The 14,522-nt window shown below is 45.5% G+C and overlaps 1 protein-coding gene across 1 annotated transcript in view; it reads right to left on the reverse strand.

Moving 5' to 3' along the window:
* The window catches only part of hspg2 (heparan sulfate proteoglycan 2), a 197,386-nt gene that overhangs the window by 118,910 nt on the left and 63,954 nt on the right, over nucleotides 1-14,522 (reverse strand). Inside the window, exons 4-6 of the mRNA XM_042343774.1 lie at nucleotides 5,437-5,546; nucleotides 3,963-4,021; nucleotides 1,701-1,861 (exon numbers count right to left, since the gene is read on the reverse strand). Of these exons, the coding sequence (XP_042199708.1) occupies nucleotides 1,701-1,861; nucleotides 3,963-4,021; nucleotides 5,437-5,546 (330 nt within the window). The remainder of the gene's footprint in view (nucleotides 1-1,700; nucleotides 1,862-3,962; nucleotides 4,022-5,436; nucleotides 5,547-14,522) is intronic.

Here is a 14,522-nt window from a genome sequence, read left to right on the forward strand (position 1 = left end):
AGCACCTGGGGACATCCTCCCAGCATGAAAGGCGCTATATAAATTCAATTTGTTGTTACTATCTCAATTTATCACTTTTTTTTCCAATTGATCGGACTTCCCAGCTGTGTGGATGGACACTAATGTCCTCTCACTGTCTGACCCTCTGGGCTTGCACACAGTAGGAAGCAGGAAGCATCCCTTGATGGCACTTTCCCCGTGTCCTTGTGTCGATTAACTTACAACATTACAATGCAACTTATATAACGCCTTTCACTTCAGGAGGACATCTCAAAACACTTCACATTGCTGATGTGGGAATGCGTACCAACTTAGTGTGAAGTGACTGACTGCCCGAGGCAGGGTAAGGTTCCAGGCTACTTTCAACAACAAAAACTTTTTACACATGCGGAGCGGTGTCTTGGAGCGCTTAACAGTGGCGGAGCCTGACACCGAGACGGGGGAGGGAGGAGGTGACTGTAAGCACGGTCAAAGACGAAGGTCTTCAGTCGTGATCTACAAGTGGGGAAGGAGAGGGCAAGATGGAGGGATTGAGGGAGAGATTTCCAAAGCTTTGGGGGGTTGTTGCTGAAAGCGCGGCCGCTGATGGTGGAGAGGAGGGGACGAGAGACAAACGGGAGGCCAGAGCCAGGCGAGCGGAGGCAGCGGGTTGTGGAGTGGGGAGGATAAGAGTACGGTAGAGAAATGAATGACTTGGAAGGCACTGTGTTTGGAACAGCAGCTGCAAGTTTGTGATATCTTTATGGTGTCAAAGTGATACGGCTGAGTGACCTCTCCACCCTCCACATCATCTCTTTCCCTGTACCTCCGAATGTCTTTAACCTCAGTGCTTTGTGCCAGACCAAAGTCTTCTCTATTTCCATACTAACCAAATGACAGCAGAATAATTTAAATACTGAGAATGACTGAAAGTAAATCATTAACACAGACTAATATGAACATAAAGTAAAAGAATTTGCATGTTTATAGCAGCCTATGTTGCAATATGTCAAAGTCACCAAAAGTAATTTGTAGACAAACACAGAAGCTGTAGCTTCTGTGTTTGTCCTGTAGCTCAGTGGTTAGAGCACTCGCTTTGCAAGTGAGACACCTGGATTCAATTCCAGGCAGAGGGTGAAACCTTGGGCAAGTTTCCTTACTCCACACAGAGCCTAATAATAATCCTCCAAAACCAAAAACAATAATAAATTGGTCATATTCAATCTACGACTGTTTGTGGGACATTGCTGTGTGCAATTGGCTGCTGCGTTCGCCCACAAATATACAGTCAATTCACTTTACAGTGTGTTCTGTGAAGCGCTTTGGGACGTCCTCCCGACGTGAAAAGCACTATATCAAATGCAAGGATTATTATTATTATAAGCTGTTTTTCCTTCAGCGATAAGGTGAATGATCGATTAGTCTGGAATATTATTGGCCAAAACATCAGGAGAAACTCTCTTTCTTTTACCAATAGTGTTGTGGGACTTGAACAGGCAGATAGAGACATAGCCTTAGCCTCACCTGAACGATGGTGCTCTGACAATGTTGAATTGCATCTAACGCAACTCTGACCATTTCTCTAATTAAAAGCCATCTTAATTCAAATTTAACTCAAAAAGAAGCCTTTTGTCCTCTGGTAACACATAATACTAATGCTCATAATAATATCACAGAGAATCAATCCCACATTAAAGAAGGCAGGAAGCGATTTTCCATACCTGTTCCCAGACGCCGGAACAGAAAGCCGCTGGTTGATGACTGGTAAGGACCAAAGGAGCCACTCCTCGCCATCGAGTACACCACGTCCTCAATCTCTTGGTCATTGTTGTTGCCTTCGGACCCTACGTCCAGCTGCACAATGATGTCCTCGCCCACTTTCCTGGGGAGTCAAACAGCACCAGCTCTCAGCTCTCCATCACGACCACCAACAACAAATGACATTTATACAGCGCCTTTCACATCAGAAGCACGTCCCAAGGCCTGGACAATTAAACGGTTGGAATCAAGAGGGCTGGAGGCTTGGGGGAGTGTGAATCATTAATCACCAGGTCAATTGTTTATTTAATTAATTAATCCTCGTTCGAGTCTCACAATGCTGCATTTTTTATACAGCACATCTCACGAAATCTACCATCAATCATGAAGACTAATGTAAGGCAGAGGCACAAGAATCATACGAACCAAAGAATTCATTAACCAAGAATATTTAAAGCCACCTCAGGCACCAAAAACTGCTTGAAAAAATGTTGAGATACTGAAGAGACAGATGGAAAGATCGGTTGTCCTTAAAACCAATTACAGTACATTTAGATACATAGAAAGGCACAGAAACTCATTAAACTTACTCCCAGGACTCACTCCCAGGATAATTCCCTCCATTCCATCTCCCCCCCCCACCCCCCACCCCCAATATCCTAACTACATCTCTCCCTTGTTCTGACTATTCAGTCCCTTACCAGGGAATGCAGAAAACCACACAAGGTGGTCAAGTTGGGGAAACAAATAGCCTCTTCCACTCCCACAGGGAATTCCATGTGGAAAATGATTTGTGCTTCCTTTTTGCCAATGGAAACTCACTTGTGCCTTCACATTTCATAGAATCATAGAATCATAGAATCGTACAGCACAAAAAGAAGCCATTCAGCCCATCGAGTCTGTGCGGCTCTTTGAAAAGAGCAATTAATGTCAATCCCACTCCCAGCCCTTTCCCCATAACCCGCAGACCCGTCCTCCTCAAATACCCGTCCATCGCGTTTTTAAAAGTAGTTATCGAATCGGCCTCCACCGCCCCTTCAGGCAATCGTTCCAGATTCGAACAACTCGCTGCGTGAAAACATTTCTTCTCCCCTCGGCTTCTTTTAGAGACTATTTTGAATCTGTGACCTCGAGTCACCGACACACCCACCAGTGGAAACAGTTTTTCCCTTTCTAACCCATCAAATTCCCTCATGATTTTGAAGACCTCTATAGGTCCTCGTAACCTTCTCTGCTCCAATGAGAATAATCCTAACCTCTCCAGCCTTTCCTCATCATCACGGTCCCTCATTCCTGGTACCATTCTTGTAAATCTCCTCTGCACACTTTGCAATGCCTTAACATCCTTCCTGTAGTGTGGTGCCCAGAACTGGGCACAGTATTCTAACTGAGGCCTAACCAGTGTTTATATAACCTCCTGACTCTACTCTATGCCCCTATTTATAAAGCCCAGTGTCCCATATGCCCTGTATCTACCTGTCCTGCCACCTTCAAGGATTCATTTACCTGACCCCCAGGTCTCTCTGTTCCTTCACTCTCCCTTAAGATTGTAGCCTATATTGCCGCCCCTCATTCTTTCTACCAAAATGCATTACCTCACATTTCTCCACATTGAAATTCATTTGAGTCGTGTCTGTTACTTTCTCTTTCATAGAATGTTACAAACAGAAACAGGACACTGAGCTCATCAAGTCTACACTGTAGTGTTCATCTGCACCCAGTCTCATCCCACTGTCCCACCATAATCTTTAATATTTCTCTTTTTCAAACATCTAATTCCCTTATAAACCATTTCAGGTCGATGACCTTTCGTCTCGAACTGAAATGTTAACCCACTTGCTTCTCTCCATAGATGCTGCCTGACCTGCTGAGGGTTCCCTTTTAAAAGAGTTGCTTATTGTGACAGAATCCACATTCCAGCCATCCAACCCCTCTGTAAGGATTCTTCTTCTAATCTCCCTCTTTGCTTTAATCTCTTTTGTCATCTTCATAGGCTCAGACCCTCTCATTTACTGATTCACTGACCGAGAGAAGCAAACTTACCGTTATAATCCTTCATAATCTTGAAGATCTTTAGGAGTTCACCCCCTTAATCTCAGTTGTAATAGTAAGTAAACCGCTAACCTCTCCAGTCTCTGCATAACTGAAACCCTTCATATCTGGTAAAGATAAGGGGACCTGGTAGACATTTCAGATCAGTGAGAGATTGATAAATTGGCACTCACTCGATCAATACTACAGTCACTGTTTGTTCTCCTGGGATCCTGATGAACTGCGACTCCAGCTGTAATAGAAGAGAAGTCTTTGTTTAATATTCATATGGTTTAAAAACACTTGGGGAAAAATCTCTGCTCGAGTCCAGATTTGCTCAATTTATGTAGCATCTATAAGAGCGACAGAATTAGCAAATTATTTGTTGGAGCCTTAACTTTTAAGCCAGATTTCTGGTAAGTAAATTTAGATTTCTTAAATGTAAATTTTAATATTTTCAAATGTAAATTTCGGCCACAAAATATACAGTCAAATCACTTTACAGTATATTCTGTGAAGCGCATTGAGATATCTCGAAGACGTGATAGGGCGCTATATCAAATGCAAGGATTATTATATTGTCATTATTATTAAATGAAGAAACTACAGGATACCGACGTCACAGTTAAGAATGAATTATAATTATCCTTGCACTTGATATAGCACCCTATCACGTCGTTGAGACATCTCAAGCCTGAGACGAGACGTCTCGTTTCGACAATTGGTCATATTTTGGACGCTCCGAATTGCTACATGATCAGAGCAAATCTCGACCCAGGTGGAGTTTTTCTCTTTAACTATGACCACAAATATACAGTCAATTCACTTTACCGTATATTCCGTGAAGCGCTTTGAGACATCTCGAAGACGCGATAAGGCGCTATATCAAATGCAAGGATTATTGTATTATTATTAACTACAACCAAACACAAGAGTAGACCTGACAAGTGTTTGTTGTGAGGTGGGAGCCGTTTAGTGAGGGGTTCATTACTGTGGCCGTGACACCACCTTCTAAAAACCTGCAAAAAAGGACCAGAACCCAAGCTTGTGCCGAGCACCAGAACTGAGGAAAATCACAGAACAACAATGGCCTCTGTTTGCACTGCTTTGTGAGCCACACTTCCTCCACCGCGGCCAATTTGAAGAGGAACTTGCATGTTGATAGCTCCCTGTCACGTTGAAAACCTCTAAGCACTTCATAGTAACTACTGTTGAGTGCAGTAACTGTTGATTACACAACTACAGCGGCCATTTTACACACAGTCCTACAAAACGGGCATCAATGGCCAATTTAACTGGAGGATTGTTGGGCAGGGCAGCATAGAGAAACTCCATTCTGTTTCCTAATAGTGTCGGGATTAGTCATGGCACTTGGAAGATTGGTTCCCAAAGAGATAGCATCTCTGTAAATGCAGCGCTCCCCACCCCCAGCCCGCCCGCCCCTCCCAAACCCCACACCACCACTGCACTGGACTGCCAGTCAGCCTAGACTGTGAACTCCAAGTCCCAATGTGGGGTTTAAACCCACGAACTTCTGACCCAGTGCAACCAGAGGAGCCAAGTTGACCCCTCTGTGTGGAAATGCCTCCTTTTCTCAGTTTTAGCAGTAATTAATGCCCTGGGTTTGGACATCAGTGCAACAACAGTTACTAAACCAACCATACTCACAGTGTCAATGATTGCTTCAGACACTTCCGTGAACCGCTCAGAGTTGAAGTCCTCCAATTCATCGTCGTATTCAATTGACTTTGTGAAGTTGACCAGCACCCTGTAGTACACTGCAACGGAATCAAGAGGAATGTCATTATAGCGAAATATCACAATTGAAAAAGTTTTTCTTAAGTTTGGCACAAGATGTAGGGGTGCAGTTCATATCAGAATAGGTGCAAAATGAAGATACTTCATAGCAAATGTTGTGCATTAAGAAATGTTGATACAGAAATCGGTTGTGAAACATCAATCTTCACCCCATATCCAGCAGATGGGGCTATAGATGAAAGGATGGCAGTGCATCAATGTGTCAGCACTTGGCTGTGGTCACGAGCTGTGCAATAAAATGAGTGTAACTGCTGCAGGAAGCAATAAACAGAGACACACACAGACACATAGAGACACCCAGACAAACACATAGAGACACACACGCACACGCACACATGCACATGCACGCACATGAACTTGTCAAAGCAGCGATTCTCTTAACTTCATCCAGAAACCAGTTACACACACCCACTACACCACTAATGCCCCAAAAATTTAAAAAATGTGTCTCAATTCCTGTTCAACTCAGAAATTAATGAATGCAGTGCTGGGCACAGTATTGTTGTGGCAACAGAGAGAGCTTCAGTTCACTGTCCAGAGGAGCCCTAACCTTTTCTGAAGGGCCTCTCATTAACTGCGCACTACTGTCTCTTTGAAGAAAAGCAGTGTGACCTCACGAGCAGAGCATTTCTATGTTATAGAATCTGCTCTGGTAGATTCGGACTCTAAGACCTTGTCTCAGGAAAAGAAAAGGCAAATTGTCTTGTGTCCGAATGGTTCCCAGCTGTTGGGACTCTGTGCCAGCGACTGTATATTGTGGTAAAAATGCTTGTGTTTTTTGAAAAAAAGAGACTTGCAAAAATGCCTCTCGAGTGTTGTTGTTCGGAGATGACAATAATAATCCTTGCACTTGATATATCCCCTCATCATGTCGTTGAGATGTCTCAATGCGCTTCACAGAATACACCGTAAAGTGGGTCGACTCTATATTTTGTGGGCGAAACGCGGCAGCCAATTGCGCACAGCAGCGTCCCACAAATAGTCGTGGAGAAATGCTGTGTAAGCCATCTGGGAAGGTGAACCGATTTTGCAATGTTATTACAGAGCTAATCACAAACACACGCAACCCAATAACTGGGAATATTTCTCTGTCCGATTGAAAGTGAGGGGAGGTGGGAAATATAAATCCTGCTCCACAACACTACCGAATGCTTCTCTCCCAGAATTACAATCTTAGCCTCCAGCACTTTCAGAGCCGACATAGCCACTGACTGTATTTATAGATGAAGAACACGATCCCAAGCTAAAATCAGAGTCCAAAAGAGGCTGTTTGGAATGGGATTCAGCCTTTCTCAAGTTGATCCGTATAATTCAATCACTGCAGCATAAACACCAGGACAAACACGGGGGATTTTGAAACTTGTGCAAACTCTTCTGGCTCTGGAGACACTGAAGATGTTTTAAGAACTGTTAATCCACAGCAGCATTCCCACACAAGCTCAACATATTTGCAAATGGATGGATGGGCAGAATGCGTTCAAATGCGAGGATTTGATATCCCAACATGTCCAGATTGTGGGAATTCAGCCGGGGGTTTATTCTCCAGCTGTAAACGTTTTGTTGCTTCTCAGCTGTGCATCACCTCGGGCTCCAACCCTCAATCCCCATCAATGAAGCCAGCAGCACATGAACACACTTGCTCAGTCGCTCGCTTGCCAACTACACTAACAAAAGCAATGAGAAGTCACTGGTGGCTTATTGACTGCTTATTGCATGATATCACATTGCCATCTTGGATGCAATCATCTCTTAAAGCTCACGTCCAAACAGCTCCAAGAACAATGAGTTTAGTAACTGTTAGGCTGCACATGCAGAAGCTGATCTGTGTCACTTATGCACTAAAGTGATCCGGGATGTGAAGGACGCTACCCTATCGTGAAGGATACGTATAAATCCAAGTTGTTGTTGTTATGCACAGCAATGAGATGAAAGATCAACTTCAATTAGTTGTGTTGAATTCGGATGAGAGAGAGAGCGAGAGAGAGAAATTAGAGGTAAGACAACAGGAGAAATTCCCTGCTCTTTTCTTCCAATAGTGCTGTGGGATCTTTGAATGTTCACCTGAAACTCACAACAGTCAGGGTTGTGCTCTGCATGTTTTACTTGGGGAAGCCAAGATTGGTCTCTAACAGTTAGAAGTAGCTGTGACATTTACGAAACGCTGTCTCTCTCACTTATCCACACACACTGTGTTTTAGTGCAGAGTCATGAGGGCAGTTCGAAAAGCTTTTAAGAGTCAGTAACAGGCTGAGCTGGGCCACATGCCCAGTTCTGAGAAAACAGATTTATATAATTTCACCATTATTTTAAGCATCCGCTTTTATTGCTTCAGAAAAATAGGCTGCCTCTGGGCCACATCTGCAAACAGCATCTCCGCACAGGATTCTCCCGGGGGATGTTTGAGGCCAGGAAGTTTATCCTCCCCAGCACTGCAACCACGCAAACCTGAGCTGACATTCTCTCCTGCTCAGACCATCGCCTCTTCGCGTACATTTTTTTTAAAAGACAAAAGTTTAGAATTCTTGCTGTCCCAAGAGAAGCAATCCGATGGGACCAGAAAGCAGCTTACAACAACAACAACAACTTGATTTATATAGAGCCCTTGACATGGGACAACGTCTCGGACTGCTTAACAGAGAAGGAGGAGATATCCGTAAGTACGGTCGAAGAGCAAGATCTTCAGTCGTGATCCAAAGGAGGTCGGGTGGGCAAGGCGGAGAGATTGGGGGAAGAGTGTCCAAAGCTTTGTAGCACATTGGCTAAAAGCAGGGCCACCGATGGTGGAGGGGAGCTGACGAGGGACAAGTAGGAGGCCAAAGCCAGCTGAGCGTTGGCAGTGGGTAGTGGAGTGCGGAGAAAGCAGGTCAGAAAGTAGGGAGGTGCCGGGGGGTGAAGGGATTTGTAGACGTGAGAAGATCACACCCATTGTCTCGAGTCTGTGGAATGGAATGCCACATGGTGGCAAATCCACAACTGGCGGCAACAGACATTGCTGGAATACCACAGGCTCTGCCCAACCCTGAAAAATACAACTCAACAGCCGTTGTGAACATTGTGACCTGACTGTGTATCTTTCCCATCACTGAGAGACCCTTATCTCAAGTGGTTTCTGGATACATTCACTGTCCAAACATTTACACACAAGAGCCCAATGTTCATCTTAATTGATGTCCAGGGATTTACTGCTTTAGAGTTCTTTCTTGAGATAAGTTTTTCTGGCCAGCTGCCTCCTGCTTTCATTTCCTCGGCACATTGAAAGCTCACTGGACACTGAAGCCACTGTACTGAGCAATCTTCCCAGTGTTGTGAACTTAAAGGGGCTTTAAACAGGTCTGTCAAGGGTGATTGGAAAGATGATATCAGAGGTTTTGAAAATCTACTGCATTCTAGGTTTTGAATAGCATCAAAGGCTTGTCTAACAGATTTTTTTTTGCCCGGGTGTCTGACACATGTGGAAACCCATCAACGTGCTTGAGAGCATCCAAACCAAACTGAGAATTCCATGCATCCCACCTATACATGGAAATCCCAGATATAGATTGTTGGGAGGGAATGTGCTCTCTCTCTCTCTCTGGAAGGACACATCCTGCTTACCTAATTCCAAAACTATTAGGCGCAGGTTGGCAAGAGCCAAGGCTTGGGGACCCCAGAGTGTTCACTGGGGTAACTGTTCCAAGACTAGCCAGCTAAAACCACATAGCCTGTCGTTGAGTGCGCGATCTGACAAGCTTTCCTGCTGTTTGTCCAGCTAGGACCACTTACCCGTCAGGACTTTTAGACAGGTGAAGCCTTTGAAAATAATTTGCATTGCCCACAAGCTGTAAAAGCTGATGTAGCACCTGCTATTGACCATATCGTCAGTATCCATCAGTAGGCAATGCACTGGGAACCACAGGGAAAAGGCAGTGACTGATGTTGGCAGCAGCCCCTCTGTGCTGCGGAATTATTGCAGAGTTCATGCTTCTGCAAACTGGCTTTGCATACTAACAGTTTAGGTGCATAGGAGTAGTGCCAGAAGAGGCTATCGGGGAGTTCTTTAGCTGTGTTGTGTGTTGGGGAGAGTTTCTTGTCCAGACGTGTTCCTGAGGGATAGAACTTGCCAAATATAACAGTTGACGAGCATCATGGCACCAGATTCAAGAGGGACTTTGATTTGGGTGCTTCAGACATTTACAGGCAAGTGCCCTAATGTTTGCGTGACCAGGTTTAGCCTGTCCAGCCATAGTACATTGAGATCAGGAACTAAAGTTAGTGCGGTGCAAGTCTGACATACGAGCACGTGAATCTCAATGAGCAACATGTTTATTCACGAACCTGTGTCATGCTGGAAGCGAGAATTAGTGAGGGACCTGAAATAGGTACTGCACAGGGCTGGAGAGGGAGCAGAGTGAGAGCGGAGAGAAAGCAAGAGAGAGGGGCAGAAATAGTCAGTCGAGATTTGGAGAGGCAGATAGTCACCGTTAAGCGCTCTGAGACACTACCCTGCATGGAGGGCGCTACATAAGTGCAAGTTGTTGTTGTTGCTCTCACTCAGCTCCTGTTAACCCTGCAAGCCAGAGCCCTGACAGACTGGGAGGTCGTAGCCAGACAAAGAGTGGCGAGCTTCCCAAATAGTGCTCTCAATGGCAAGCTAGCTGGTGTAGCTGGTTAAACGATCCCAATGCACACTGGGGTCCCCAAGCCTCGGCTCTTGCCAACTTGTGTCTCATACTCACTGGTTCCAAATCAGTACATTCCAACCCCTTGTACATAAGCCCTCAGTATAACAGATATGTACCCTTGTCCTACCCATTACTCTTATAGTTTAAGTGGAATGTGGTCACACGGTCTGGAATACACTGCCTCAAAGGCTGGTGGAAGCAGATTCGATAGTAGCTTTCAAAATGGAATTAGATAGGTACTTCAAAAAGGAAGAATGTGCAGGGCTATGGGGTAAGAGCGGGGGAGTGAGGCTGGTTGGTAGCTCTTTCGAAGAGCCGGCACAGGCACGATGGGCCGAATGGCCACCTTCTGTCTGGTTCTGTGCCTGCCCCGAAACTCTGGAACACTCTTCCTCTATCCCCCCTCCGCCTTGCCCCTTCCCCAACTTCAGATCGTGCCCGAAGACCTTCCCATTCAACCGTGCTGACGGTCACCTCCTCCTGGCTTGGCGTCATGCTCCGTCACTGTCAAGCGCTCTGGGACACCGTCCCCGCGTGAGGGGCCTGTGTTGGTGTTGCAAGTTGCTGTTGTACGATTCTAAGTGAACCACAGAGAGCAACTCCACAAAGCAAGAGTGAGTTGACAAGTTCTCGCAAACCTGCGACAATCAGGTCGAAAAGTGTTTAAAAAAAGGAAACAATGTTTTTTTTCTTGTTGCTGCCATTAGTGTCGCCTGAGATTGTCCCGTCAGCTGCTGACGGAGTGCCACTGGCTACTGACTATATGGGACACTTCCTGTTGCCCCATAACCATACAGTGCTATATAATCCATTTATTCAGTAAGTCTACACTGATGGCTCTCGCTAAACAGTGCTCTCAATGGCGAGCTGCGTGGCCTGAGGGTTAAACTTCTGAGTTAAACTTGTTCACTCTTGAGGCACAAACTGTTTCTGTGCCGGGGATCAGTCTCTGCCTGTTCTTTAGGGGGACATTTAAGAGAGATCCTCTGCCAACCAGGTGGGCATTAAACAGCCTGCGATATTTTAGGAAAAGTCAAGGGAGTTTTGCTGGCTATCGTGGACATTAAACCATCCAGGTCAATCGCACTGACAGTCACTACAGTGACAGTTGTTTGTGGGGCTGCTGCTGTGAGCAAAATGGCTTTATCAATACTGTTTCCATCTGGAAATAAATTCAGCAAAAGTGAATATGGTGCAAAGTGCTTCAGATCCTTAATTATACAATTAAAAATAGTTAAACACTTTTGAAGGCAGTGGAGAGAGAATCAGCTTCAAGCTTCTTAAATAGCTGATCAGGTCCTATCATTGCAAGATTAACTGCCGATCAAATGCCTCTATTCATACATTCATATTGCTTTCAGAAATGTAATTAATCTAGTGTCCAGAACCCCCAGAGCATCTCTTTCAGCCCCTCTCCCCAGCCCCCGCCCTGTGAGGGAGAGACGGAGGGAATGTGAGAGAGAGTGAGGGGGCGAGTGAAGGAGGGAGGGAGGAAGGGAGCGAGGGAGGGAGCCCAGGCAAATACAGGTAATGGTGTATTTTTTTGTACTTCAGGTTACAAAGTTAAATGCTCAAAAGCAACTCCTTTGTTGATAATAACTCAACCTGACTGGACTTTACTAAGGTTGCAGGAGTGCAGTGGGTATGTATCTGAAACCCTTTGGGAACCAGCCTGGCTCATGACTGTACTAAACAGTGAACATACAATAAGAGATGTGACCAGCAACCATCACACTCTGATCTGTAACATACAAACTTGGGTTCAATTCTTATAATTCACCTTTATTGGAGATGTCTGCCTGGGACAGTCCATTTCAGCTGAAACCTGGATTTCTGGAGAGGTGTTTTACATTATTTGGGTGGATTGTTGGTTCCCAGTAAAGTCCATTTATCATAATTGTGACTTACCTAATATTGCAAAACAATAATAATAACCCTTGCGTTTGCTATAGCTCCTTATCACGTCACTGTGACGTCTCAAAGCGGTTCACAGGATATAATGTAAAACGGATAAACAACACAACTACTTGCATTTATACAGTGCCCTTCATGTGGGGTGGTGTCTGAGTGCTCGACAGGGTCAGAGCCTGACCCCGAGCCAGGGGGAGAGGGAGGAAGAAAGCACGGTCAATAGGCATCATGTGAGAGGTGGTCATGTCGCTGGTTTGGTTTGTTTAAGATCCAAAGTGCTAGTTGTTATTGTGTCCTGGGGCGATGTCTATTATATACGGTCTCATGCACCAAGACAGCAGAACAGATGGACACAGGGTTAGGGTTGGCAGCAAAGGACGATTTCAGACATGGGGCGTTTATTTACCCAAAAGGTAATCGGCAACTGGAACCAGTGGCCGGGGAGGGTGTGTTAGCTGATGATTTTACACTAAGTCATCACACTTGGTGTATCCTGGCAGAAGGAATGTGGCTGCAGCACCCAACCCCCCACCCCCCCACCCCAACCTTCTCATCTCGGGCTGGTTTCCAATGGGAGGGAGAACCAGCATGAACTGGTCAGGAGGTTCCAGTGAAACGACTGGTGACACCTGGTGAGGGGTTGGCACAGGCGCAGCAGCCGGACAGGAGAAGAGCGTGTCGTGTGAAGCGGAGAGAGACACGGCCGCCATTTTATACAGGGACGGAGAGAGAGAGAAAAACTCCTCCTAGACCGTCTGTGTAAGCGACTCAGAGGCACAGAGAGGATAAGGAGGGCAGATCGACATACATCGGGAGGGAGGACATCCCAAGGCAGGGTGGGTTGAGGTCTGTAGGCTGTGTTGGGAGGACACTGGGGTGTGTATTCTAGAAAAATGATATCAAATGGGCTGATCTTGTCATTGATGGATGAAAAACATCAAAGTATAAATTGCATCAGTCAGGCAACGCATGTGGATTCACAGTAAATCCATGCTGTGAGACACCCCGGCACTGAAGAGTTTATCGTTTAAAACCATCGGGAATAACATTCAGTCAAAGAGGATAAAGTCTACAGGTCGAGGGCATTTTCCAAACCACTCTTTACATGCCACATTACACTGACTGAACAGGGACGAGCATCAACATTAGCTTTAACAAGAGTGAGTGTTCACACGTCAGGTCATGCTGTAGCACTGCACACGGTCAGGCCAAGGCTACTTACGAGGAGACTCGGACACACTGGTCATTCCTGCTGGAGGTGGAATCATTGGAAGAAAAGCTGCAGAACCCACAGAGGGGAGACAAAAAGAGAGAGAGGGGAGAGAGAAGAGACATTGGATAGAGAGAAGAGACGTTGGACAGATGTGGAAAGCAGAGAGCAAGGGCACGTGTGTGAGAGAGTGAGTGTGGAAGAGAGAGCAAATGTGCAAGAAGAGAAAGAGAAAACAAGCTTGTGTGGGAAGAGAAAGAGCGCGCGCGGGAAGGGAGTGAGCGAGTGTGCAAGCGAGCAAAAGGGAAGAGAAGAAAAATTAAAGATTGAGATAGGGAAAGACAGAGCGAGAGAGAGAGAGATACACACGCACACACATACACGCACACATACAAACACATGTACGCACACACAAACACATGTACGCACACACACAGGTACACGCACACGCATGCATACACACACACACAAGGGCGGGGACAAGAAGGGGAGATTAGATTTAAACAGCAAAATTGAAACAAGGGAATAAGGAAAAGAAGATTAGTATTGAAAGTTAAAATATCCTGAACACAATGAGTCTCACACACCAATTAGTAACACCAGTGACCAATTTCAAGCCAAATCACAGTCAGCGAGTGAGAGACCCAGGAGGAAACCCCATTTGCCTCGGCTGTTCCCCTGATAGCTTCCCTGAAACAATCCTACATTTCCGCTTTAAAAATAAGTTTATCCAGAAATAAATTGAACAATTTCTTCCTCCTTCCCAGCATTGCAGGAACCCGGGTGTCAGGGCGGCATGTGTGCTTCCTGAGGCTGGAATCCGGTCGGAATGCCGATCCCTGATCTGCTGCTGGTCCCATCAGGCAAATGGATGGTGAATGGCCTGTTGCCAGGTGCTAGCAAAGCAAAGCTAAGGCCCATTCTCTTCCCCTGAACCCATGTGAATAGATGGATTTCCAGCTGCTTGTGAGAAAAAAATACACCCCAATTGTTCCTGTTGCCCGCCATCAAATGTAATATCTGATTTGCTGGCTGATGGGTGGTTTTGAACCTGTCAAATCCCTGGCTCCCCTTTTATATCATGCCAACATTTCATATTTATGTTTATTGCACTTTCAGCATTGTTTCACATGATGGTTTTACTCAGAACCTAA

This window comes from Callorhinchus milii, unplaced genomic scaffold, assembly GCF_018977255.1.
Source record: "Callorhinchus milii isolate IMCB2004 unplaced genomic scaffold, IMCB_Cmil_1.0 Scaffold24, whole genome shotgun sequence".
NCBI lineage: Eukaryota > Metazoa > Chordata > Chondrichthyes > Chimaeriformes > Callorhinchidae > Callorhinchus > Callorhinchus milii.